This window comes from Engraulis encrasicolus, chromosome 10 (assembly GCF_034702125.1).
Source record: "Engraulis encrasicolus isolate BLACKSEA-1 chromosome 10, IST_EnEncr_1.0, whole genome shotgun sequence".
NCBI classification, from domain to species: domain Eukaryota; kingdom Metazoa; phylum Chordata; class Actinopteri; order Clupeiformes; family Engraulidae; genus Engraulis; species Engraulis encrasicolus.
The window spans coordinates 29,777,067-29,801,956 of NC_085866.1; the positions used below are offsets into that span (position 1 = coordinate 29,777,067).

The 24,890-nt window shown below is 41.2% G+C and overlaps 2 protein-coding genes across 2 annotated transcripts in view; both read right to left on the bottom strand.

The window, feature by feature from the left end:
• Positions 1–2,359: 2,359 nt before the first annotated feature.
• tspy (testis specific protein Y-linked) lies at positions 2,360–9,891 on the bottom strand. Its single transcript, XM_063208578.1, has 7 exons — positions 8,477–9,891; positions 7,475–7,552; positions 7,238–7,343; positions 5,112–5,266; positions 4,819–4,895; positions 3,840–4,003; positions 2,360–2,891 (listed from the first exon to the last, which is right to left on the bottom strand). The coding sequence occupies exons 1-7, from the start codon at positions 9,353–9,355 to the stop codon at positions 2,713–2,715; spliced, it is 1,638 nt and encodes a 545-aa protein (XP_063064648.1). The 5' UTR covers positions 9,356–9,891; the 3' UTR covers positions 2,360–2,712.
• A 4,369-nt stretch (positions 9,892–14,260) lies between these two features.
• The window catches only part of ada (adenosine deaminase), a 34,082-nt gene continuing 23,452 nt past the window's right edge, over positions 14,261–24,890 (bottom strand). Inside the window, exons 6-11 of the mRNA XM_063208579.1 lie at positions 24,615–24,739; positions 18,064–18,135; positions 16,971–17,072; positions 16,336–16,403; positions 15,217–15,346; positions 14,261–14,949 (exon numbers count right to left, since the gene is read on the bottom strand). Of these exons, the coding sequence (XP_063064649.1) occupies positions 14,845–14,949; positions 15,217–15,346; positions 16,336–16,403; positions 16,971–17,072; positions 18,064–18,135; positions 24,615–24,739 (602 nt within the window). The 3' untranslated portion in view covers positions 14,261–14,844. The remainder of the gene's footprint in view (positions 14,950–15,216; positions 15,347–16,335; positions 16,404–16,970; positions 17,073–18,063; positions 18,136–24,614; positions 24,740–24,890) is intronic.

Below are 24,890 nucleotides of genomic sequence, written 5' to 3' on the forward strand. Positions count from 1 at the left end.
TAGATTAATTACAATTTCATATTTTGCTACTGTACTTTATATATTATTTGCTTCCATAACAAATATTATTTCAGTGAACAAAAGATTGGAGTGACTCTACAGACTAACTTAAAATATGCTAACAACAAAACAATGTGTTAACAAAAAGCAATCGGGAGAAGATGAGTGGAGGGAACATTGTGGAAGGGACACGGCGTGGTTTCAACATAGTGATGAAAAACTATACAGCTGAGCTCTGAAAACACAATAATGATTACAAATACAATTGGAACATACACAAAACAAAAGAGATTCAATAAAATGCACTACATTAACCTGTACTGAATTACATTTACTGAATTACAATTAATGTAATAAAGGTAAAAAAAATAACATTAATAAGCGGTTTTAAGGAACGAATAGGGTGATAAAACATTGAGATATACAGTTTTGCTTGAAAGTATGTGAACCTTCAAGACATTGCCACTGTTTTGTAAAAAAAAAGGTGTATCCAGTATTTGTAAAGTGTGCTTTACAAATCAGGATTTTGATGGTTTTGGTTCGTATAATGTTTTATACAAAAAGTGACCATGTCTAGAGAGTTCGGATAATATCAAGTAGCACTGTAAGACATGCGATCATTTCTGGAAATACAGTCATTTCCCACCTTACCTTGAGTTAAGTGATTGAGTGTTTACCTTTTCAACTGTTTTTGGAGTCCGACAACACAAAATTCCACCAAGCTAGCATATACAAGATTCAATGAATTGCTAACTTGAAACAGGAAGTCACATCACCAGACTAGGAGAACTGCTGGAAGAGCAGGAGAAAGTTAAAACTCAATCATTTAACTCCAGGGGAGTTGTTAAATGAGCTTATTTGCAGATGTGGTGTGCAGGGCTCTACATTAACACCAGCCAACTGGCCAAATGCTGGTAAAATTTCAGTTTGGCTGGTAGAAAATACCTACTTACTAGCCACTTTGACCCATTAGTGAGTGTGTGTTTGGCTACTAAGATTAACATCTAGCAGCCATTTTGGCTGGTGATGAAAAAAGTTAATTTAGAGCCTTGGTGTTGTGATATCGCTTTAAGTTCTAACATTTCAAATCAATAGTCCTCCCTCCCACTACAGTGCAATTGCTATAACACAGACCATCCTTAAATAGGTCCTTATGACCACTCTCTAAAGCTGTTCTAATAACTAGAAACATATCATCGCCAACCAGCATACAGTACACTACACTACAGAAACGATGTGTCTGTTGCACAATGTATTTAAGTCTGCATTGTATTGGATACGGTAGGTCCTGTTTATAGACAGACAGAGAAAGAGTGAGACAGTCCTCTAAATAGACAAGTCTGTGTACTGAAAAAACGATGTCTGAACATCCATGTATGACGTTCATTATGTCTGTTACAGTAAAACTTCGTTTCTTCTTTTACTTCAGACATAATTTATACTTCAGCCATCTTTTACCCAACATGTTTCGATGGTATGGATTCCGTCCTGTCCGGTAAAGGATTAAACTTTCACATGTCTGAAGTAAAAGAAAAAAACTCAGTTTTATGTCTTAACATCCCTGAGAAACCAGATTTGAGTGCTAAACTAGCCTATAAAATCTCCACAGTGAGAGCAACGCAAAGCTTTGAGAAGCTAGAAAGTAATATCAAACTTTGACATGGATGGCAACTGGACAATATGCATCTTGCACACTGTGCATCTTGTACACTATGACATTTTCTTGGGGACATAGTCATATCCCTACGACTACAAACATGGTTTTCTAGACAGGCAAATCAACTTTTTTAATAATAATAATTGAATTTGTCAGTGGTGCTTTTAGTGAACAGCCTAGCAAACTAGAAGAACTAGAGGAAATGCAGATACAGGAAGTGATACCAGGAAATGAGTTTCAGTACAACCTTTGAAAAAAAACAAAAAAACACACATCTCTGTGTTACTTCCTGTTACTGTTCATATACTCATAGTTGCGGTTAGCTTGATGAATTGCAAAGCCATTGATGATCACTGAACACTGTAAAAAATATTGTAGGTCCAAACATTTATAAAGCCCTTACAAAGCCCCGCTACTGGATCATTAGCATACATCTTGGGGGAAAATTAATCATTATTAAAAATTGAGAACAATATTGCTTTATAAAGCAGCTTAAATATTAGGGTATTCCCGGATGAGTAGTTCATAAAGGCCACTTATCTGTTTAGAAAGAGGCTGTCTTCTGGGGCCTATACTACAAAGCTGGTTCAAGAGTAAACCAGGTTAAGAGGAAAATCATCTAATAGAAGAGCATGAGTCCTCGTTTTCTTACGAAAATGAGGACTCCAGGCTCTTCTATTAGACAATTTATCTCTTAACTTAATCTGGTTTACTCCTGAACCAGCTTCTTCGCATACCCCTCTGAACTATTCCCGTTATCATGGGGAGGAGTCATTCACTCCAGCGTTCCTGAGTGTGCTTAATAGGATCCAAACGCAAATTCCTGATTTCTATAAACAGGGATTTACAACAACTGCGTGTAGTTGCTTTACAAACCACACAGTTTGTGTCAGAGTGTTGAAATATGGGAACAAGTTTTTTTTGTCTCCTTTAATAAAAAAAAAAAAGTGAGTGACGTACCTTTTTCATAATTTCAGGCATTTCTTTAATCATGAGCTACAGTTAGTCAGTCGCCTGTAAAACTGATCCTGAGATGAGAAACGTTGTGCGGGTCGTTATTCAGATTTACTACCCCCGCCAGCCTCACCACCATCCACCTCTCCCTCCTCTCCACTTCCATCCCCATCTCCATCTTTGTTGTCTTCAGCACCAGAGTCTTCCACATCCACCTCTTCGTCCTCCTTTGCCTCTTTGGACGATGATTCTCCCACCGCAGCATGGCTGTCTTCCAACCCTGTTAAGGAAAAGCAGAGAGGGTTCTCTGACCGCTGATTCTGTAGCCTGGTTGGCGTTCACAAGCAATTGAATGGATGTCAATGGGGTTTGCACTTGCCCGCGTTCACCCCCCCTAGTGGGCACACAATAGGAACTGCAGCTAGTTGGTGTTAGCAGGCAAGTGAAAGTGAAGTCAATGGGGTTTTCACTTGCCTGCGTTCGCCCCAAGTGGGCACCCAACAGGAACTAGAAAAGCTTACTGGTGGCTACAATGGGAACCAATGAGAGTGAAGCTTCTCCTCTATTCTAATTTCTCTGGGAAAAGTACCCACAATGCACACATTACACCCGCCCAGAGCCATACAGTAAACAGAGTTACGCGATTGGAGGACCAGGAATTAAATTGCAGCCCCGCCTTTCAGCGAGATAAGGGAGTGCCTAAAGCAGCTGTCTTCCCATAGACTCAACATAGAACCACTACATTAACAGCCAAAAATAAGGACTAATGAACTATACTGCGGGGTAATCACCACAAATATGTAAACTATCAACTGTCTCGGTGGTGATAATCACAACACTTTTAGCACCTGTGATGTTTATCTGAAGTTATTACTACGAACAGCAAGTCTTGTCATATTCCCTGCATTGCATCGCATTGCATTTGCTGTGTGCTACGCCCACTACTAGGAACTAACATTCGCAACGCTGAGCAGTACTGAGAAGCTAAAACAGCTAATTTTGCTAATGAGGAAGTCGGCCTTAGGACACAGCGGAGATTGCCTGACTCTGTTTACTGTATGGCTCTGCACCCGCCCATCCACACACACACACACCCCCCAGTGATGTCACGAGAGGCTATGTCCTGGGGGGCACGATACATCCCCTTAATAAGTTCTCACATTAAGTCTGGCTCGCCAGGCTAACAAAAAGCCCTTTTATATATAAAAACAGTTTTGTTGTTACCAACCTGTGACTAGATTCCCTTTGACTTCCGCGTTGTCGTCCTTCCGCTCGTTCGGTCCCTCTTCCGTTTGAGACTCCTGACTGCTCTCGTCATCATCAGAGTCCGAGATCACAACACAATCATCTCCATCGTCATTGTTGTTATCGCCTTGTGGTCGCTGAGTTGCACTGGGGAAGGAGAAGAAGAGGATGACAATACATTGAGGTACTGTTTATACGTGTCCTGGTATTTTTAAATGCAGATATTTTTTTTATCCTGTTTACGCCTAAACGCAACATGTGGATAAAAATAAAAACTTCATTGTAACATGTGCGTTATAGCCTCCTAAATGGGAGATTTTTAAAGCTGGATTTTTGATATGCGGATTGTAAACTTTGTTCACGTGTAATTGCATGAATTCTACCCCCTAAAGATTCACTGACTCACTTTGGTGGCTTGTATCTCCTCCACTACTCCTGCACCCTACACCGTAATTCCCCCATGGGGATCAATTAAGTTGCTATACTCTACTACCTCTGGCTATTGTGTACTGTAGAAGAGTTCTGCTTTGTCCCTGAGGCAGTGGGAAGGCCATAGCTATTGGAACAAAACAAGGCTATGAATTTATTTTTATTGTATGTTGGGGGTAAAGGCATCGGTACTCAGTATCGACAAGTACAGAAATGAATGTACTCATACTTGTATTGGTTCTAAAAAATGGTATTGTGCATACCTAACCCTATCTTGCATCTAACCCTAGCCTGGCAAGAAAATGAAAAATAGAAAATAGAAAATGCACAGTCTGAGCTCGCACCACGGGAAAAGTCACTGCCCCAAGCTCATTCCGGTGACTGGCTACACAGACTTCCCTAACCGCACTATCCCTGACGATATCTCAGACAATGTCAAGACGAACCCAGAAATACAAACAAGCTAACTACACTCACAAAGCAAATAATGCTCCACTTTCCCCTCACTGTCGATGCCTAATCAAGTCTCTCACCTGCCATTCTCCCTGGGCTCCCAAAGCGGAGTCAAATAGTAGTGTAGAGGGTCTCTGAACAGGTCATCCTTCAGGATCTGCATAAAAAAGGAGGGCAAAATGAACACCAGTCAAGAGGACTGCAACCTTACGGTTCTGTAACCTTATGATCTCAAGACAAACTCCAGATTTGACCAGATTACACCGCTCACATTAAACCACTCAACACTGGACATAATACAGTATGATATTGACATCCTTGATATTTAAACCACCATATTCACAAACTGTTGAGATGGGTTATAAGGCCCTACCTGAGCAATGTTGTCCCTGCCTGGGAGGCTGTGGTCACTGAACCAGCTGAAGAAACTCTGGTACCCGCCTCTGGCCGACTGCCTCACCTCCCCAAGACCAGTCAGATTCTGGCCACGGTGCCACAGAATGGGATTGGACATAGATACAGGTGAACCTGTGACAAATAATGCTGATCAATATTCATTCACTTCTCAGCCCGATAGTTGGGAACACCAACTTGGAATGGAACTAGGGATGCAAATTATGGATTATTTAATTAATCATTAGTTGATAGCCTTATCGATTGACTTGCGATTAATTAATAAGCGGCGGTTTCCCCCTGAAATTTTAATGTTTCTCGAAAAAAATTACTACATCTAAAACCTTTAATTAATTTTTTGTATAAAATACCACATTTAAATTAATCATATTTCAATTATTTAATCCAAAGGTTATTTAAATATTCCCACTAATTAATTGCAACATTGATTGCAATTAATGTTATTTAATCGATTAACGCATTGATCGATTAAAGTCAATCAATCGTTTGCATCCCTAAATGGAACTATGCACAACAATATGGGAGGGTATTGTAGACATGATTCATGACACTTAAAATAAACGATGGAAATAAAAATGAATGTCCGCACACTGCTCCCATGTTGCTTTTTTATTTTTCAAGTGAGCGCTTTCGAGCTAGAGCGAGTAGCTCAAAGCGCTCACTTGAAAAATAAAAATAAAAAAGCAACATGGGAGCAGAGTGCGGACATTCATTTTTATTTTCATATTATTCTGACCCTTTGTCCTGCGCCAGAATCTTGGATGTGCGCACCACTAGCCTACTTGACTTAAAATAAACTCCAGACACTCTTTGCTACAGTTTAAAGTAGTGCACAGGCTTCACTTCTCTGAAGCCAGGCAAGGCAAGCCAGCCGAGGGCTAGTTTATTTGTATGGCGAATTTCAAAACACAGGTGCAATTCAATGTGCTTCACAACAAAGAAAGGAAACAAGAAAGAAGTAGAGTCAAAGGAAACTAAAATATTAAGATAAAACATTACATAATTAGTATATATATATATATATAAAAAAAACATAAAACACATAAGGCTACACAGTATTTACTCCAACACATCTCATTATGTGACAAATGTAAACAGCAAACAGGGACTCTGGTGCATTTGTTCTGGGGTCCTGGGCCCTAAATTAACTCTCTTTTGGTCCCTAATCTTTGACTATATCTCAAAATAAACCATTTCCATAAACTATTGTGCCTGACCCACCGCTGGCCATTTTTGGCTGTGTGGAATAAAATCCCAACATCAGTGGCTATGTGAGACTATATATATGTGAGAATATGGTAGTGGTGTCAACAATGATCGATTCGGCGATGCAATCCAATGCGGTACATGGACGATCCAGAATCGACCCGGCAATTTTTTTAAGTTTCAATATTACGGGAGCAAATGAATGTTAAATTAAATAAAGCACTTCAAAACATTGCAAGACTGATACAGACTGATACAGAAAACAACCAATAAATTGTTGCTCAGTATCTGACTACTTGTATTGCCTCATCATGACTGATTAAACATTTGCTTTGCTTTCAGTAGAAATGTAATGCATTGTAGAATTGAATCGGATCGGATCGGATTGCATAGAATCGAATCGAAACCTCCCAAAACGTGATCAAATCGGGTCATGAGGGCAGTGCCAATCCACACCACCAGAATATGGCTATATTTCCCTCTGCACTCTTCTGCAAGACGCCTCATTCTGCCGCGTTGGAAATGGGAGGCCTGCTCTTCGTTCCAGCATGGCTTTAGAGCAGGGCTACACAGAGTGGCTACATTGCTACGGCTACGGCGCTGGTAGAGGGAGAAAGAGAGCGTTCTTCAGAGCCGCCTGGCAGCCATTGCTGGACAGATGGTCCAAACCCCAGACCACTGACCCCCTAGAGCCCCCTATCGTCACACATCTGCGCTTCACTGTCTTGCCACCATTTTTGGGACTGGTTGGCTTTTTCTCTGTTTCTTTGGTTATTATAGATCTCACAAACTGCAGGAAGCAGTTTGTTAAAAAAATACAAATAAAATGTCAAACAGTCAGAACGTAAAGATGCCTCACAAAGCCTGCTCAAGACTCACCTCCCATCCCAAGGTGAAGTTCTTTCATTATGACGGTGTTCTGAAAGTAGGGATTGCGTCGAAAGTGGAAACGAATCCTGTAACCAAGCTTATTGAAAGACTCAATCTGTGAAAATAAACAATCATAAAAAACACCTTAAAATCAATAATTTGGTTCGATTAAAAAATATCCAACGACAAACCGTTTCAGAGGGCCAAACAAACAGAACCAATCAAATACATTTAGAAAATACTTACTTCCAGATTGGTCATATAGCTGAGTGCATCTTCATCATTTTCGTCAATATAAGGAGATAGGTACGGATGATTCAGAAGCTATGGTGACATTGTGTTAAGGCAAAAATATCAAGAGAGTTGAATGTGCGTACATCAGTGGCACAGGTGCTGGACAAAACAAAATAACTGAAGTAAATGATCAATGTCCCCAACACTGTTAATGCTTCCAGTTGTTTAATGGCACGTTTCAGACTTCAGTCAGTCCTTCTTCAAGTGCAACTTGCAAAAAGACCCTAGGCCAGAAACGTTGTGCCATTGAACAACTGGGAGCATTAACAGTGTTGCTTGCGGACATTTATAATTTACTTGAGCCAAAAATATCCCTCTGCAGATATGGCGTTGAAGTTTAAGTATATTTTTAGTGTTATATTTTGTATGTTATATTTCCAGAATTCATGCTGCTGGAATGAATGAATGAATGAGTGGATCTGGACTAAGGGAGCGAAAGACCTACTTATATTTTTCATGAGAAAAAAAAAAAGAAAAAACAAATTTGGGAATAGGTAGTATTCACTAACCTGCCTTGACTCGCCCATGAACTTAACTGCCATCCCATCCCATCAATATGGCATCGGTCCACCTTTTGCAGCTACCAACATCAGTGTGTGACCCCACCAATGCACTTTTGGAAGAATGATCAAAAATCATATTAGCACACTCCCTTTTAACCTTGTGGAAAGCCTTCCCAGAATAGTTGAATAGGCTGTAATAGCTGAAAAAAGGTGGACCGATATCACATTGAACCTAATGGGCTAGGAATGGGATGGCAGTTAAGTTCTAAGCGAGTCAAGGCAGGTTAGTGAATACTTTTGGGAATATAGTGTAGGCCAACAATTCTGTTTCGCAAGCCGGTGAAGGAACTTTGGAATGGCATGTGCCTTTTTCTGTTCAATTGACGAAAGGAAATGTGTAGGCCGCCTATATATTCAATGTTTTTTGGTAGAGGCTAGACTGAAAGGATACAGCGGTAACCCAGAAACCAGGGATGGTCTGAGCGATGGAGCTCCTCTGGTCCAGGTGAGGGCGGCGCTGACGTTCCAGTTTGATCTCGAGACGCTGGTACAGGCGCGCACCTCTCTTCTCCAGCGAGTTCAGCTGCGTCTGTGCCCGGGCAAGTTGTGCGATGGATTGACGAATCTCTGGGGCCATTTTCACCGATACTATGGCGCACTCGCTGTCCTCATCGTTGTCTGATGAGAGCGAAGAACTTGGTGTAGACAACGACCCAGGGAACGAGTCATCATCCTCCCCGGCGTCCTCATCAGCCTCCCTTTCATCCCGAGAGAGAAAAGACGATGAGCTGTCAGCAGGAGCCGCCTCCGCTTGCTGGCCCGACTTGGATACATCCTTGGCACTGGCGTCTTTGGATGAGCCTGGCACTTCGTCTTTGTCCTTATCTGTATCTCCACTTATCAGTGTAGTAATTGCGTCTGTTGCAACAACTGTCGCTGAATCTGATCGTTTCTCCGACGTCGACGGACGCGAATCTACTTCTTTCGCATCTCCAGATGGTTCTCGGTTGTCAGTGATGCGTCCAGTCTTCTCCCCACCAATGGAATCAACATCATCTTTTCGACTCAAAGCCTGGGTGTCTTCAGCGAGTGCTTCGCTTGCCTGTAGTTTGCATGTTGGCTCACCTTCTCCTGACTTGTTGTCTTCTCCATCTTGTACATCAGTATTTATGGCTGTAGGTTTGATATTTTCGGAAGCGTCAACTTTGTCCCCGGATCCCTTATCCCCCTTGCGGAGCTTTGAGCTGGGGGAAATACTCGCTTGAGCAGCATTTGAGCTTCGTTTCCTGGATGCATTCAGTTTACTGCTGCTGTCCCCTGCCTTGCTCATCGTATCGCAATTTAATGGCTATTTGTATTTATCTGGAATGTAACTAAAACACCGGCAGTTTTTAAGAAAACATGTTTAATTTACTACACAAGTCCATAGTTGTCAACAATACACCACGCTGGTGTATCTATCATTCCGCGTTAGCTAGCCGATTAGCGGCCTAGCAGAGAGTAAGCTAACTGTGCACAAGGCTCCTTTGTTATTTGCGTTGGTGCAAATGCTCGGTTTGCAAATGCTCATGTGGTAAATATGGAAGAAAACAATACTCAACATATACTTCTTCCGTGAGTGTCTACGATTATTATCCACTACCATATGCCCTTCCTCTAGCCGCCATTACTGATGTTCCAGCTACAAACCAGAAAAACAGTTTGTGTCATTGGCTAGAACCCACCGCGCGAAAATCGCTTGTCCAACCAAATGCGTACGTAGGCATGTACAAAATACGTTCCACAATGCGTTCCAGCGACGCATTAACCCATTCATTCCCTTGGGCTTATTATGTAATTTCACGTGAAATCAGATTCTTGGGGGCTCAACTGACTGTTTTTTTTTGTAATGGCAAGATAGAACAGCAGAACTGAATTTGCATCTGGCGCTGAAACAGACAGGGGGAACAGATAAGAACGTTTTAATCAGTAAGAGCGTAGGACATATCGGTCTTCATTCATGTCCGCCAATTTAGGTCACAAAGACAATGTTTTGATTGTTTGAGAGCTCTTTTCTGGCTCTGCAAATTACACAAACAGCATCAAGACAGTTATTCCAGTATGATTTTTTGAGATTTTAAAATATTAAAAGTTTTAATTAAAATTAAGAGATTGAAATATATTGTCCAAACCTAGCCTGCAACATGAATAACACCCGAAATTGGTGTCATTTCAAAGATAATGTGACTTAAAAGGTTGAAATTAGCTGTAGGTCTAGTAGTAGCCTAGGAGTAGCCTACCCAGGGGTGAAAGTAGCCGTGTGCACACAGGAGCAAAATTTACTGCTGGGGCCTACTACAAAGCTGGTTCAGGAGTAAATCATGTTAATAGGTAGATAGGCCTAAGTCAAGTTAAAAGGTAATTTTTGGGAAAAAAGGTTTGCACACTCCTTTGGATTTTTTTCTTCTTTAAGTTATTTTTTCTTTTTATTCATTCATTGGCAAGCATATACGGCCCGCCAGAAATTTCTTGTCTTGTAGTTTCTCATCTCACTGTAATATAAACAGGCTTACCATTTCTATTGTATCACTTACAAACTGTCAATCACCATATTTTTCTATCCTTTCCTTGCTATTTTACATGGCTGTTATTAGAAAATAAAATAAATAGCTGTGGTATTTCAAATTGAAAAACATGTTAAGTACTCACTTCTTTTGGAAATCACTTGTAATGATGAACTATTTTGTCCTAGAAATTATGGCTATAACAGTCAGTGGCCTAGTATACAGCCCACATGATTGATCCCGGCCCCCTATCACAGTCAGGAACGATAATGTGGCCCCCAGAGAAAAAAGTTTGGGGACCTGATTTACCTCTTAACTTAACCTGGTTTACTCCTGAACCAGTCATACCATGCCATACGGCTCTGAGCCAGCTTTGTAGTTGTACCCCTGGTGTGCAGTACCGGTAGAGAAAGGTTTAGGCCTAATGCTGCCTAAAACCCACATTTGAAAAAAGGAAGGTCTGCTATTCAAGTAGAAAACGCATGCAACCACACTATGCCATTTGAGACAAGTGACACCCAAAATAGTCATGCAGTGATATACAGTAGATCTGTAGTGCACATGTTTATGATTTTTGTTTGTTTGTTTGTTTATTGTCTGTTTACAGGGGGTAGGAAACACCGGTAAGAAACAAAAACTGCCATGAACTGCCACGTGACACTCCACCCAAAATGCTCATGTTAATTTGGGCAGGTCAGGTCACCAGTGTCAGGTGGGGTAACACGTCAGGTCAGGAAGGGTAATCTCCTTTAATTACAGGTACTACTTTACAACCCTCAAGTCACTAATGAAATGACTCAAGAAACAAACACCATAGTGTCAGGTGTTATTCATGCCATTGCAGGCTGGCTTTGGACAAGATATTGGCCATTTTTAAATACAGGATTTTTTACAATTCAACTTTTAATATTTTAATATCTCATAATTCCTACTCGGATAACTGTTGTCAAGTTAGGAAGCAACACTCATTGTGAATCAATTTTGCCTGCTATTGTGCAAATTTAACAAGCAATGGGTAGAAAGTAGAGGTATGACCTAAATACTATACAAATATACTACTATACTGCAGGTGGTTACACAGATCAATGTTGCATTTCACATGCATTTTGACAGTTTTACACCTCTGTAGGTACGATGAGGCGGTGTGAACTACCCACTGAATTTGCTGCATGACTGAGGTACCCTGAGGTACGGTCCTGCCATATTGCTGCATTTGGGCGCTCTTTGGGACTGCCCCCTTGCGCAGGTAAGGCATAAATGCACTGTGTGCTGTGGAGTGCTGTGTCACATTGACAGTGGGAGTTTCCCAGGTGGGCTTTCACTTTCACTACTGTAGTTTCCCAGGTGGGCTTTCACTTTCACTGTAGTTGATGTAATGATTTGACTGTCAGTGGTGTCATGTGATAGCACATTAGACTAGAGGTGAACCCGCCCCTTTTTTCACAGCAATCCTGGCTGCCATTATGGGGTACCCAAGTCTCTGCCCCTTCCGGACAGCTCATGGGGCTGAGAAAGTCATTTTTTAATGGGCTGTAATGGACTGATCAAAGCTATTTTCTGATCCACCTTGCATTCTCCCCCAGATCACACATATGCTGTAGCTGAGAATTAATGATAACCAATGGTGTGTGATTGCCAACTTCACTTGGCAAGCGATTTGTGAGTTGTGTGCGTGCAAAAATATGTAATTATTTGGACTACACAACCACGTGCAGCCACTTCAGCCATGGTGCAGAGGTAGGGGCGCAAGTTGTAGTTCCTTACCCAGTTTCACAAAAAACTAAAATAACCTTTCCTGCATGCCGGAAATTAGTTGTCTTACGACGTCAATCCAAACCTTCTTGATTAATGTCTCACTTCATATTCACAGTTTCAGTCCATATTTTGACAGATTTGTGCACGTTCTCCATTGACTGAAGTTACCAACACAAGATGGGGGGGATGATGCACTTGCCGCTTTCCATTGAATATGACACCCCCCCCCTCCCCCCTCCCCCCGACACACACACACACACACAAACTACAAAATAAAGCACACTGACAGCATGTGTTCATCAGGAGATGTTATTAAACAGCAAGCCACAGAGCATACAGAATAGGTGTTAAGTAGCGTATAAGTGATTCTAAGAAAATAAAATGTACAGAGCCATCCTTACCCATTCATGTCAAACACAGCAGGATTTCAGTGTATCTGTGCATGTACTGTAGTTGAGGCCTGTGTAACTGTTTTTACATACAGTCAAATCAATATTTATTTGTTCAGTTACTCCTGATTAAGTGGTTATGATTTTTAGAAAATAAAGCACTTTTTAAACTCCTAATCTCTACAGACAAATAACCGTCATGTGTACTATTCAGCATGCTTCAGATGTAATGTATACAGTAAAATGAAGAATTTTATTAAAAAAATAAAATAAAAAGATTCAGGTCCCAGGTAAGAAAATTGGTACAACTTTTTCTGTTAAAAAAAAGTCCAAAAACATTTGTAAAACGCTCCATAATATATGTGGAGAGAGTTGATATCAAGTAAGGCTGTGCCAGGACAAGATATATGCAAAACTAATGGCAAAAATGTTGGGTTTTTTTTGCAATTGCATAGTACTTAATATAACCGTTTTCCCTGAGAGTAGATTAGTTTTGCTGTAAATATGCCCTAATGATGGTAGAATAGTATTAATCGCTTACATTGTGAACAGATATGTTCTAATGATACACATACACATACACGTATGTAATGTATTAAGTGCCTCACAAAGATGGAAAATATTTCATTCAGAGCGAGGGCACAGTGAAGAAAGAAAGCAGATCAGCACCATCATTCACCGCTCTCAGAGAAAGTAGAATATATGAGAAAGCTGACTCCCATGGGCTCCTATTGTTGCCTCAAAACTGTGCAGTTTCGCCTAGATGGCGTCTGTCGTCATTACAAGAGATGACTGGGAAACCTGAATTGGGCTGAATGCTGGAATACAGTTTCCAATTTCATGGCATGTCACTTCATATCGTAACGCTTGTGGACCTTATGCCTCTATAATCTCTACTCATGTCCTCTTTAAACTATTTAAACTTATTTCATTATATGGTTGTGACGTCATGTGTCGAATGCGCCATTCATTTCAACGGGGCTCCCCAACGTTCGGACGTCTGTTATTTTTCGATAACGGACGGGTTGGTCTATAACAGACCGCTGTCAATGGCAACAAGACTTTTCACTGCTAAAGCGACTTTTCAACAAGACTCTAATCAGCTGCTGTGATAGACAGCACCCGTTGTCCTGGCTACCGCTGTCAATGGCAACAAGACGTTCACTGCAAGTCAGTGGCTAAAGCGAATGTTTCATATCACTCCGCAGGGGGTCCGGTCTTTTGTCACTCTAATCAGCTGCTGTGATAGACAACACCTGTTGTCCTGGCTAGCTGTTGCCTAGCGGTGTTCCACAACGGCACTGTTTTGTTTTGCGCAGCAACAATCTTAACATTAAATAGGTCTAAAGAAATGTCCCCGCCATGTGTGAATCATTTAAGTATATCCATATAATAAGCGGGTTAACTTTCGGCGAGTCGGTCGCTTTGTGGAATAGCAGCACTTCAGAGAGAACAAGACCCCTCCGCTCCGCGTCGGGGTCTAAAGATTCTCTCTGTCGTGCTGCTATTCCACGGTAGCGACCTTCTCGCCGAACGTTAACCCTTACTTAATTTTCTCTACATCTACTTATTTACCTATCTATTTATTTGCACTTTGAGCTGCATGCCTTGTAGTATATGATGTGCTATAAAAATACAGTTATTATTATTATTATTATTATTATTATTATTATTATTATTATTATTATTATTATTATTAAGTCATCAACCTCATAAAGTAAATACATATTTCTGTTAAGAACTATGGTTGATATTATATAAGAGTAGGTACATTCAATGTCAAGTTCTTTGGGTGTTTAGTTTTTCCACCAGGGCAGAAGATTACGGCCTGTAATGGCTAGCATTCTGTGGCCTCACAGCTTGCAGACTCAGTACATAATAATCTAGAGGCGAAAACAATCACACAAAAAAAGAAAATCAGTTCTTTTTTAGGACTTATTTCGTATTTGATAAGATTTTGGGGCAAAAAATTATACAATGACGAGAAAAAATATATTTTAGGTAGCTCCATTGAAACCCATTCATTTATCACTTGTCTGGGTGGTAAGGCGTACTGCAGCTAGTGGGCCATCACGGGCAACTTCAGTCACTGAACTTTCTCACATACTCCAGTTTCTCTGCCGCTGTTGACTTTACATCCCTGTGCTGTCCACCATGTTGTAGGCATCATATAGGAGGTTCAGCAGGTCCTTCTTCTCCTTTTCTGGAAGGAAACTGGCCTGGGCTGCATTGATGTTCTGTAAAAGAGCAACATGCAGTCAAACTGACAAACTAGAGATTCAGATCAATTGACTCCAAGGCTACGTATGAGACATTCAATTCCGAATGAACTCCATTGAATTCTGAATAAAGCTTAATTCCACGTTGAAAACGTCACGTATACACCTCTTAATTCGGAATTAAAGGAAAGATCAAAGTGAACGCGACGGAACTATTTAATTCTGCAAATCTCCTATGCTATGATGTATTTTGGTGTGTGTGTGTGTGTGTGTGTTGATTCATACCAGCCTCTTGAAGTCCTCCTCAGTGAAGCCCATGTATTTCTGCACAGTTTCATAGTCTGTGTCCAGTGTGGAATCGAATATGAGGGGATCATCTGTGTTCAGGGAGTAGTTTGCCTTATCCTTCTTAAACCTGCAGGGAAAACACACCTAACATGTAAAGAATAACACTAGTGCCTGCCCACCCACTACCTCTCTTGCTTTTTGCACTTTGAGCTACATGTGTAATCATGTGAACCAATGTATGTTGAACCAATGCACTTTGTATGTTTGGTCTGTCATCCCGTTATTTATGTGCCTTTTTGGCTTTGTCCTGCTTAGTTGTTTTGTCTTTGTTGGTGTCGTGAGCAATCCCAAAACATTTTTAGAGTTTTAAACAGTGGAAATCACTAAAGCAGGAAATACACATCTAACGTGTAAGAAGATCAGGGATAAGATTGACAGTTGCGATTCTCTTCCCGACGTCAAAATCGGACACAAAATCGGGAGTCTGGGAGTCTAGTTTGAGCCTGGCTTTACTCGTGGCCTATTTGTCTTTTCTCTGTTCTATACACCACACATGTTGTTCTTTCATACCCCTGATTTAAGGGATAGTGTTAATATAATTAATAACAAAAACCTGGGGGGCTATCACAGGCCTGTGCAGAATGAATGGGAGTCAATGAAGTTTCATGAAACATTATGTAAGGGATAACGTTCGGCGAGAAGGTCCCTGTCGTAAAATAGCGCAGAGCAGAGAGATGTGAACCCCCGCACCACAACACTGAATGCACTTGCGTGAAATAATTATGTCAGAGAATCGTATGTGAGAGAGAGGTACTTCAGGGTGGTTCTTTTCCGGTATCCATGTGATGTCGGGTGAACACCCCTTTAGGAGACCTTCGGAGTCTTGAGGTTGAGAATAAATGGAGAAGCCGGTAGCGCACTTTTTGTGCAAACACCACAAAAAGAAAAGAAGGAGGGACAACGCCCCCTTCGAAGACCGAATTTTGAGCACACTTCTTTGCATTGGATTGGCAGGGTTTAACATATCTTTCTCTCTTAGACAATTTTGATTACGTCTTTGCATGATGCCAGTCTGGTCATCTCTTCTCTAGGTCTATGAACACACAGGTAACTCACGTTATGAGGGGGTGTTTGGTGAAATCGGGATCACATGCTCCTGTTAGTTTGCTTGACACAGGGCATATCTGCAAGCATACACACACACGCACACGCACACGCACACGCACACGCACACACACACACACACAAATCAATAATGTCAGTTTAGTTAGTGTATAGAGCCCTTTTCAGCCACCTGTTTAGTTTTTATCTTTTGGTTTTGATGTACAGTTGCTTCACCAACATCAACTGCTACTTGTGTGATATTAGGTCAATTTATACATGTACACGTTTGATCACAAAGCATGGCACGTGTTTTCTTACAGTGGCAAAAGGAAATATTTTAAATGGCATGCTATTTGTGCATGTGAGCTCTCTGGGTGCAAGTCAAACTAGATCCTCTCATTCTTCCCTCTGGTCTCCAGCCTGTAATATCTTACAAAAATATAATTCAAGTGTCATTTTCTCTTATGTAACAACAATGTTGAATGGGGGGAAACGCTTCAAAAGCCATTCTGAACTACACACTGCAGACACTGGCAGCATGCAAACTTTATTGTTCTCCACAGAGTCTGGGCAAGACAGAGTAAAGTGAACGGAGGGACCAGGGAAGGATGGGGGAACAAAGTTTGACCTTTGCCATCTGTCGTTACCTCAAAGTGCATATTTTCTTCCAGCAGGCGGCGATAGAGAGTTTGATCCTCTACCGTGTGATAACCGTGTCCAATCCTCTCGGCCTTCAGGACATCTACTGCCTGGGGCCAAAATCATACCAGACGACAAAGCAAAGCAGAGTAAACCAGGTTAAGTTAAGAAGTAGATCATTTAATAGGAGAGCCTGGAGTCCTCATCCAGCTTTGTAGTATAGGCCCCTGAAGACTGTACAGCAGTGGTCTCCAATTATTTTCCCCAGAGGGTCAAATTATGCAGTGCCACGAAGCTGTGGGCCAAACAAATCACCAAACTGTATTCCCACAGATGGCATATATATATTTATATGTTTTCATTTGTTCCAACCTCGTGGCGGGCCAAATGTTTGCCATGCCCAGGCCGGATCTGCTCCGCGGAGAGCTATTTGGAGACCACTGCTGTACAGTATTTGGAGACACTCATCTCATGTCAACAACAGCTGAAGATATTGAAAATACATGGGTCACAAGGGTCATTCTGGTTCAGAGGAATTAAAAAGCCATCAGTTTACCCAAGGCATTGATAAATAATGTGGAGAAAAACAATAAAACTAGTACAACAAAGACACAGAAGACTCCAGGCCATATTTTCATTTTCACACGTCAGTTGTTCTACTTCCAGGCTCTCAATAGCTTGAACATACTGGATTGACTTGTGGGTGCGAATGTCAATGTAGAGAGGAAACCGGATGTTACATGCACTGAATACAAAGACATGAAATCATTTTACCCCTCAGCCTTTGACATGAATTGCAGTAATACCCAGTACATCTTCAGCTGCAAAACATAGTGTACTTTGGTTAGACCAGTACATATTAGTTTAGTACTTGGGAAACATTCATGAAAATTTCAGTTATTAATATTAATGCAAGGAACTGAGAAAATACTGTATTTGTGTCTTTGCATTCATGTACAGTATGTAACCATCTGTTTCCACAGTGTGTGTGTGTATGTGTGTGTGTGTGTGTGTGTGTGTGTGTGTGTGTGTGTGTGTGTGTGTGTGTGTGTGTGTGTGTGTGTGTGTGTGTATGTGTGTGTGTGTCTAAAGCAGACTGACCTCTTGGACGACAGATGGAGGGCCTACTTCACCTGCATGCACTGTTCTGTGGATTCCACTTTTAACAGCTTCCTGCCAACACAACCATAAAAACAACATGTACCGTTATACAGGAATCATAAACACACGCACGTTAAAGGGGAACATCTGCCAATTTCAATATGCTGTTGTATTGCTCACGCTACCCTGTACTTGCCAGTACCTGGTGATGCTGCATTTTTCAGCTCAGCCCTTTCCGAGATTTGAGCTATTCTACCGGGGCAGACTGTTTGCTTTCATTGTAAACCTTCTTAACATAGGCCTACTCCGAATAATATTGCAAAAGGTAGTTGTTTGCTAAGTTGTCTGCTGATGTTGCATAACCTTTTGGATGTTATTGGGAATAAATAAAGATGTTTTTTTTAATGTAAACAAACTCTGCCCTCATTACAATGACCAGGATCTCAGAAAAGGCTGAAGAAGAAAACAATTCTCAGCTACTGACAAGTCCAGGGTGCTGTGAGCATCACAACTGCATGTGAAATTGGCAGAAGTTATCCTTTAACATTTTATCCTGATGATACACTGTTTGACCTTTGGCACCTGGAGCGAGATATAGGCTGCATTCACGCTCTTGACATTTGAGGGTTTGTTTAATTAAAATGTGGGTATGTTAGAGCTGAATGATCACATTCCAATGGAAGATGTGGATCCTAGCTTTTAAATGCACCTTATTTCATGTTTTGATGTGCTTCGGAGGCTGAGATATTTCATTTTTTTATCAGTAGAGGGCACCTTTTCCCAAAAAGGGCATATGCATTCAGCAAGCGTTTTTTGCAGGTGCCTTAGGGGGGAGTATATCCCATCCTCACTGCCTTACCACTGTCCCTGCCTTACCACTGGGGTGGGGAATATCCCATCCTCCTTGCCTTACCGCTGGGGTGGGGAATACAGTGGTGCTCATATGTTTACATACCCCAGCAGAATATACGCTTTCTTGGCGATTTCTCTCAAAATATGAAGGATTACACAAAACCTTTTTTTTTCACTCATTGCTAGTGACTGGCTTAAGATATTTATTAGCAGTATTCTGTGTTTACTCTTTCAAAAGCATGATCACAACCCAAACTACCCAAATGACCCTGTTCAAAAGTTTACATACCCTAGTTTCTGATGCTGAATATGGCCCTGTTTAACATCAGGGACCGCTCCAAATTGTTTGTGATAGTTGTGGATAAGGCTCTTAATGTTCTCTGATGACAAAACAGCGCATTCTTCCTGGCAGAATGGTTGTTTCCTATAATACCTTTGGGTGTCTTGCTGGAACCTCACATTTGAGGTTTCCCCTGAGTGGTTGTCCTATGCCTCCTGAACAATTTCCCTTGCAATGATCATTGCAATGCAATGATTCCCTTGCCCATTGGTTTGATTCCAAACAAACCCCTCATATTGAATTTCTGAATTGAAATTCCAACAGTGCCAACATGACAATATTTTGACACAGAAAGCCAAATCAACCCATCATTAGCTTCAGAAAGTTGCTAATAAATATCTTAAGCCAGTCACTAGCAATGAGTGAAAAAAAAGGTTTTGTGTAATCCGTCATATTTCGTGAGAAATCGCAGAGAAAGCGTATATTCTGCTGGGGTATGTAAACATATGAGCACCACTGTATATATATATATATATATATATATATTTTCATTTATCCTTTATTTAGCCAGGATTGCCCCATTGAGAGTACAGTCTCTTCTGCGAGGGAGTCCTGGTCAAAATATATCCCATCCTCCTTGCCTTACCACTGGGGTGGGGGATATCCCATCCTCCCTACCTTACTGCTGGGATGGGGGAAATCAAACCCTCCCTGCCTTACCACAAGGGTGGGGCATATCTGTAATGTAATGTAATCTCTGAAATATATGATTAGACACAAGACAGCAGGCCACAAGTATGCCCATGAACATACTGAGTTAATCTTAGATTCTGTGAGTGCAGATTCCAAGCTTTAAGCAGTGAGCTTCTCAAGCACAGAGTAGCTTCTTCAAGACCTCAACTTGCACATTGCTTCACTCTTAGAGACATGCAACTCTGGAACTGAAATCCAGTAATATAGACCCTGCACTGGAACTGAAATCCAGTTATATAGACCCTGCACTGACACTCTAAAGATATTGAAATTGATACAGAAATGTGTGAGGAATAGCCTAATTTAAAGAGGCTAAGTACTGCATCACTCTAATACATCTCCACAAGTCTGTTCTCTGTAACTTAAATCCTGGAAAAGTGTTTGAGAATACTGTATGATTTAACAATCTCATTATTAGGTGAATTGACATGCGCTAGTAGGCTTTAGAGTTGGCTATTCATATGCATGCCTACAATGACTATGATGGAATGACTAAAATGTTGCTTCATTCAGTTTACTGCTTTGACTTACACCCTTTTTCATTAAAGCAGCTGTAGCGTTCATTACAACATTGATGCAATAGCTACATTTAGGGCTGCATGATTAATCGAAAATCGTGATATAATCGTGATATCGAAATTGGTATTTCATGGTGGCAATAGTGACCTACCTTCGATAGCGTCCTTGAAGCCAGAACATTTGACAGGCTGTTGTTTCTGGCCAGAAATCTGTTCACCTAAGTTTCATGCTATTGCCTTTTACATAATTATTACAATTCATTTTATTTTGCTCATCCTGTATATAATTTGTTAAACATTTTTTTTTTAATTCAGAGAAAAATGAATAATCTTCATTAATAATCGTGATTATGATTTTGACCCAAATAATCATGCTCATGATTTTTTCCATAGTCGTGCAGCCCTAGCTAAATTGCTCCCAGGCATTTGGCCCACATTGCACTCTATTGAGTTGATCTGTGTTATGTAATGTTTAACGCCATCCATGCTAGTGACACTTTGAACACTTCTGTCAAATTATCTTAAGACAGCAGATTAGGCTACTGCTCACTAGCCAGGCTACGCCCTCCTAGTGACACAACACCTTCAGCATTGCTTCTAGTCAGGCCAAGAGCAATGTTAATATCGTTTCTGATCTCCGGAAAAATTGGGAACTCCACCCACTTTGTAGGACACCAGTCAACCAGTAGCAAACCTAGGGAAGCGGGTCAACCATGCCGCTTGGGAAACGTTAATTGTTATGCTCTTGGTCAGACCAAGTTTCGAAGAGAATTGAAAATCAATGATAATCAGGCTAACTGCTCACTGCACTATGACATTCAAATTTATGGTCAAAAACTTGACATTGGTTACCTAGTGCTGAATGGCGCTTGGCTGCATGGTGCCACCGAAGTTTAAGAACATGTGTAGTCTTTTAACCCATTGATGTCTAGGGCACCTACAAAAAAGCCTGTTAAATGGCCAAACCCTTTTTAGGAAAAGGTAGTTCTAGGCTCAGCCTATAACTAAGTATCTCAGCCTCCGAAGCACATAAAAACATGTTTGCATTTAAAACCATAGACCCCCATCTTGCACTTTTAAGATAAAATGTATGTTTCCTGGTTTCTAAATGGACAAAAGAGCTTGTCAGTCTAAGCCATATCTCTTCCACTTGAACATGTTGCAACATATCTGATAAAGCCTAGTTGATCTTTCACTCATTCTTCCTGCATATGATTGTGCATATGTGTGCATGGGGGCAGGTGTGTGTGTGTGTGTGTGTGTGTGTGTGTGTGTGTGTGTGTGTGTGTGTGTGTGTGTGTGTGTGTGTGTGTGTGTGTGTGTGTGTGTGTGTGTCTGTGTCTGTGTCTGTGTCTGTGTCTGTGTCTGTGTGTGTGTGTGTGTCTGTGTGTCTGTGTGTCTGTGTGTGCATGCGTGCGCATGTACGTGCGTGTTTTCATGCGTGTGTGTGTATATGCCTGCATCATAGAGAACTTTTATAGTAGGTCTACACTACTACATTCTGAAAATGCTGAGAACAGCTTCTTGGGTAGTGAATACAGCGCACTTCTAGAAAAGCAAATCATGGGGATGCATACAACAAAACACCAAGAGCCTCAAAATATATTTTGTCAGAACAGAGTATTCCATGAAATTACATTTTTGGACTTCACAGTAAGGGGCATTTCCCTCTCTTCCTTGTTAAAGTGGTAGTAAGAACACTGCGCTCTTCCGTGTGGTGCGTCTCCAGTTGAATAATCTTATAAGGTGAAAAAGGTGGACCGCACTCAGGTTCTTCATTTCTTCTTATTTATGTTTTTACATTAACATCACAAGGTTTAGTGGCCCAATGCATTATGTGATCAACTACAACCAATGTTAACACAATGTAATTGCAAGGCAACACCAGACATTACGGTTTGTTAATAAGTGGCTAAATTTTATGGCCATTTGTAAATACTTCCATGGCTAATATTTAACCACATAGTAGCCCCATAATGAACACTGTTCAACCAGTGGAACGCTGTGATAGTCATTGAAAAGTGAACTACCATACTACACTACTATGACATAACACAGGGTCTTTAGTAATGCATTACGGGTTAGTCATTGCCATTCTGGTAATAGTTAAAAATTATTTAAGGTGAATATGCAATTAGGTAATTATGATGACAGTGAGGAATAATCGAGAAAGAATGTCTTTATTACATCAGTAGTATGGTGGTGTTAAGCTAGATTTATGCTTCGGACGCAGAGCCTCTGCGTCCGTCCGTCTTCTGTCTGTGCGAGTCCACGCCCCCCTCGCAGAAGCTCTGCGCCCGTCGTCGAGCGCCTCGAAAAAATTCTAACTATCTGTCGGACGGACGCGGAGGACGCAGACAAAAAGGCACTATGATTGGTCGTCTCGCCACTTCCTTGTTCTGTTCTTGTGGCAGCGCAATGCCAGTAGTTTGCGAGAGCAGAGCTGTATTCTGTTAAAAACTATATTAATGCCTTGTGCGTAAATGTGTGTAAATACACGAAGCTACAAGCTAAATAACAAACAATGCATCAGTTGAACACTTGTGGCACAATGCCTGTGGTTTTACTACCGTAGCTTCCTCCACCGAATGTAAGCACACATCGGCAGAATCAACTGTCTATACATGCTTGCATTTTCTGCTCGTGAAAATAGACTGAGTATGTCAAATAATGATACCAGTGCATTGCCTTTGCAATTTGTGTGAAAATACCTAGCTAACAGGGCTAGAAAGCAACATTGTTTAATAATGACCGCAGTGCTTACAATGCAGTGAAAATAAATGTGTCTCGCGACGAGACCTCGGACCTCGCAGAACTTGCAGATGCATGAATACAATGTTGGTTCGTGGCCACTCCCACGCGACTTTTGACGAGCGCAGTTGCAGAAGTACAATAGATATGATATGGTAGGTAGGTGCCATCAAAACGGGGTCACTAAATAACAATCATTAAAACTAACCAAGTAATTACACTGTAGTCATTAAATGGTTGAACATCATATTGCTCTGCAAAGCCGATTTGCGTGTGTGTTGACTATGCCTACAGAAGGGGTTCCCAACCTATTCCAACTTGTGGCCAACCTGAAATGTTCACAAATGTTCAGGGCCCACCTCTGACCCGATAAACAACACAACTCAAAAAAATAGTGTAACACACATATACAAATATTAGAAAATATTTTAGAAAATGTTTTCAAGGCCCAATTGGAATACTTTTGAGGCCCACCACTTTGAGGATCACTGGCCTACAGTATAGATTTCTCTGTAACACTTTATATTAAGATCTGCTGATAAAGCATTAATAACACTTAGTAAATAATGAACAAATAATGAATAAAACATTAACAAATATTTGTAGATTTTTATAAACTGTGTGTAAAATTGTGTTAAGTAAGGGTTAACGTTCGGCGAGAAGGTCGCTACCGTGGAATAGCAGCACGACAGAGAGAATCTTTAGACCCCGACGCGGAGCGGAGGGGTCTTGTTCTCTCTGAAGTGCTGCTATTCCACAAAGCGACCGACTCGCCGAAAGTTAACCCGCTTATTATATGGATATACTTAAATGATTCACACATGGCGGGGACATTTCTTTAGACCTATTTAATGTTAAGATTGTTGCTGCGCAAAACAAAACAGTGCCGTTGTGGAACACCGCTAGGCAACAGCTAGGTAGCCAGGACAACAGGTGTTGTCTATCACAGCAGCTGATTAGAGTGACAAAAGACCGGACCCCCTGCGGAGTGATATGAAACATTTGCTTTAGCCACTGACTTGTATACAAGCCAGTGGCTTTAGCAGTGAACGTCTTGCCATTGACAGCGGTAGCCAGGACAACGGGTGCTGTCTATCACAGCAGCTGATTAGTCTTGTTGAAAAGTCGCTTTAGCAGTGAAAAGTCTTGTTGCCATTGACAGCGGTCTGTTATAGACCAACCCGTCCGTTATCGAAAAATAACAGACGTCCGAACGTTGGGGAGCCCCGTTGAAATGAATGGAGCATTCGACAGATGACGTCACAACCATATAATAATAATAAAATAATATTTTGTTAATCATTAGTTAATATTTTGCTAAGTCTGTATAAGCAGACATGATCAAAAATGTTACAGATTTCTCTACAGACAAAGTTTCCAAATGGGCAGTAGCTCACCTCATATGCGTTCCTGTGGCCAGGGTAAGCCACACAGTTCATCGACTCATCTCCAGCCAGGTCAATGGCCACCACCCCATCATTACGATACTTCTTACACAGTTCCACTACTTCCATAGACCAGTCTGTATGGACACACACAAACACACACACACACACACACACACACACACACACACACACACACACACACACACACACACACACACACACACACACACACACACACACACACACACACACACACACACACACACATTTGGAAAAGGGTGAATT